General features: G+C 54.2%; 1 protein-coding gene across 1 annotated transcript; it reads left to right on the top strand.

The window, feature by feature from the left end:
* The first annotated feature begins 508 nt into the window (after positions 1–508).
* LOC120964510 (secreted RxLR effector protein 161-like) lies at positions 509–1,248 on the top strand. The gene is made up of 2 exons (XM_040389248.1): positions 509–1,016; positions 1,109–1,248. Exons 1-2 carry the CDS (start codon positions 509–511, stop codon positions 1,246–1,248), a joined length of 648 nt encoding a protein of 215 aa, XP_040245182.1.
* The last annotated feature ends 1,784 nt before the right edge of the window (positions 1,249–3,032 follow it).

A 3,032-nucleotide genomic window follows, 5' to 3' on the forward strand; every position in this document is an offset into this window, starting at 1 on the left:
GCGGCACGGCAAGGATGGCAAGTCCATCACATGGACGTCAAGTCGGCGTTCTTGAACGGCGACCTGATCGAGGAAGTCTACGTGCACCTGCCACCGGGTTTCGTCATCGCCGGTGAGGAAGGAAAGGTGCTGCGTCTCCGGAAGGCCCTGTACGGTCTGAAACAGGCACCCCGAGCGTGGTACGCCAAGCTCGACGCGTCGCTTGCGTCGCTCGGGTTCGAGCGCAGCCCCCTCGAGCATGCGGTGAGGAGCACCGGCGCGGGGACACTGCTGGTCGGCGTGTATGTGGATGATCTGATCATCACCGGCGGCAGCATCGACGACATCAAGGCGTTCAAGGAGCAGATGCGCAGTGTGTTTGACATGAGCGATCTCGGCCTCCTGAGCTATTACCTTGGGATCGAGGTACGTCAGAAGGACGGAGAGATCAGTCTCTGTTAGAGCACCTACGCCATGAAGATCCTCGAAGCTGCTGGGATGAGGGGGGTGCAACGCTAGCGACACTCCGATGCAGAATCGTCTCCAGCTGTGCAAGACGGGCACCGGTGACGCCATGGATGCCACACGATACAGAAGCGTCGTCGGCAGCCTTCGATACCTCTGCAACACTCGACCTGACATCACCTACGCCGTCGGCATCGTCAGCAGGTATCTGGAGGCGCCTGCAGAATTGCATTGGGCTGCGGTGAAGCAAATCCTCCGCTATGTTAGCGGGACTTTGGAGTATGGTTGCTGCTACAAGCGCGGAGGAATTTCAGCGCCGGAGGTGATTGGCTACAGCGACAGCGATCACGCCGGCAACGTGGATGATCGGCGGAGTACGACTGGAGTGGTGTTCTTCCTTGACTCCAGCGTGATCACCTGGATATCTCAGAAGCAGAAGGTCGTCGCCATCTCGTCATGCGAGGCTGAGTACATGGCGGCGGCATCCGCAACATGCCAGGGTGTGTGGCTGTGCAGGTTCCTTGGCGAGCTCACCGGCGACGCGCCAACAATGGCTAAGCCGTCGACAACAAGTCGGCGATCGAGCTCAGCAAGAACCCAGTGCATCACGAAAGAAGTAAGCACATTGACATACGATATCATTTTATTCGTGGATGCATTGAAGATGGCAAGGTGGATGTCGACCATGTTGGCACTGATGGACAGCTTGCCGATGTTCTCACCAAGGCGCTGGGCAGAATCAAGTTCATTGAGCTGCGACAGAAGCTCGGCGTTGTTAAGGTGATCCCTGAGCACAAGGATTAGGGGGTGAATTGTTGAGCTTATGATCCTTTGTCTGTTAGGATAGTTTGCTTTTTTAGTTAGCTGAATAACCGGCTCTGCCTCATGTGCATGTACATGCAGAAGCTGTTTTCGTTTTCAGTTAGTAGCTAGCTAGATTAGTGCGGCCATTGTGAGCTCATGGGATGGCATGCAGCGTAGGACTCGGCCCGCACTCACCTCGCGCACAACGGGCGACGTGGGATGGCACGTCCGGTAGGCTCGGCGGCGTGGAGGGTTTTTCATTTCTTAGTCGATGTACAAATAAGCTGAAGATCAATGAAAAAAGCTGTAGAACTGTGCACAGCACAAAAACCTCTCGTGTCTTCGTCTACCTCTCTTCCTCCGCGTGATAGCGATCTACGCCTCGCAGGTGTCCTCGGTTCCAACAATCGTTGCAAAGCGCGGAACAACTAGGGATAATTACGAGCATATTCAGGTGGAGCAAAGGGGGTTATCCAATCGCATGGACATATTCGATTCCGTTGGGAAGATCCATACCCGAGGACAGGTTTAGGGAAGGGAAGCGGCAAACGGGTGACGGCGGCCGGCGGCCCCAAGGGGGAAGAGGGTGGTGGAGGCGGAAGTGGATCTATCTACAGCCGGACACGACAAGTCCAAGCCCTGCACGTTTGCGCATTGACCGTTCAAAACCTTAAATTTTTCATCTCACAACCGGACACCTCAATTATGATATCTTAAATTCATACAAGCTCATGCAACTACGTCGATGCACTACACACATCGTCTGACTGCTACATCACTACTAACATGCCATCGGACTACCAAAAATTGACATGTTTGGCTATGGTGGAGATCATCCACGACTGCCTTGCCTTTGCCGTCCTTGTCGCGAAAGTACGGATCAAAGACGTAGTAGGGATCGAGCCGGATCTACTCGTCGCCAGAGCTGTCCTCCTTCGGTGCCAGCCCGGTCATGGCCTGGACCGCCCGATTATGCTCTCGGGCAAGGGCGCGTGTGTTCCTCCGCTGCCTCTTCTTTACAATGCGGACGCGAATGATTTCCTCCTCTACGCCTGCCCGCGCTGCCATGTCTGCAGCGAGACGGGCCTTGGCGGGCCTTATCCTCTCCTTCCCACAGTGGGCACACCGGTCCCGGTGTGCGACTCATAGTCCTCCCGACGGTGATGGGGAAGGAGAGATCCTTCCCACAGCGGGCACACCGGTCCCGGTGGGACTCATAGTCCGCTCGACTATGATGGGGAAGGAGAGATCTTCCGGTTTCTAAGACCGCAATGATCTAGCCCTAGAGGATTCGAGCGCCTGTCGAGCCGATGCTATGGAGTCGGGCCGGACAGATTCTGCCGTCGGTCGGGCGCTATCCTCCCGGGAGCTTGGGTGGCGGAGGGAGTGGAGGGTAGTGGAGCGAAGTGGCTGTTGGGAACGCAGTAATTTCAAAAATTTCCTACGATATACCTTGAAATTTAGTGAGAGATCATCTTATAATGCTACCGGCGAACTAAGCAAAATAAGATGCATAAAGGATAAACATCACATGCAATCAATATAAGTGATATGATATGGCCATCATCATCTTGTGCCTTTGATCTCCATCTCCAAAGCACCGTCATGATCACCATCGTCACCGGATTGACACCTTGATCTCCATCGAAGCATCGTTGTCGTCTCGCCAACTATTGCTTCTACGACTATCGCTACCGCTTAGTGATAAAGTAAAGCAATTACAAGGCGATTGTATTTCATACAATAAAGCGACAACCATGTGGCTCCTTCCATTTGCCGATAAC

The sequence above is a fragment of the Aegilops tauschii genome, chromosome 5 (genome assembly GCF_002575655.3).
Source record: "Aegilops tauschii subsp. strangulata cultivar AL8/78 chromosome 5, Aet v6.0, whole genome shotgun sequence".
NCBI lineage: Eukaryota > Viridiplantae > Streptophyta > Magnoliopsida > Poales > Poaceae > Aegilops > Aegilops tauschii.

Bases quoted from the DNA above. Each gene is read 5' to 3' on its own strand.
- LOC120964510 (XM_040389248.1), top strand. From the start codon at position 509: ATGCAGAATCGTCTCCAGCTGTGCAAGACGGGCACCGGTGACGCCATG. The intron at 1,017-1,108 runs GTCGGCGATCGA...GATGCATTGAAG, and splicing joins GGCTAAGCCGTCGACAACAA to ATGGCAAGGTGGATGTCGAC.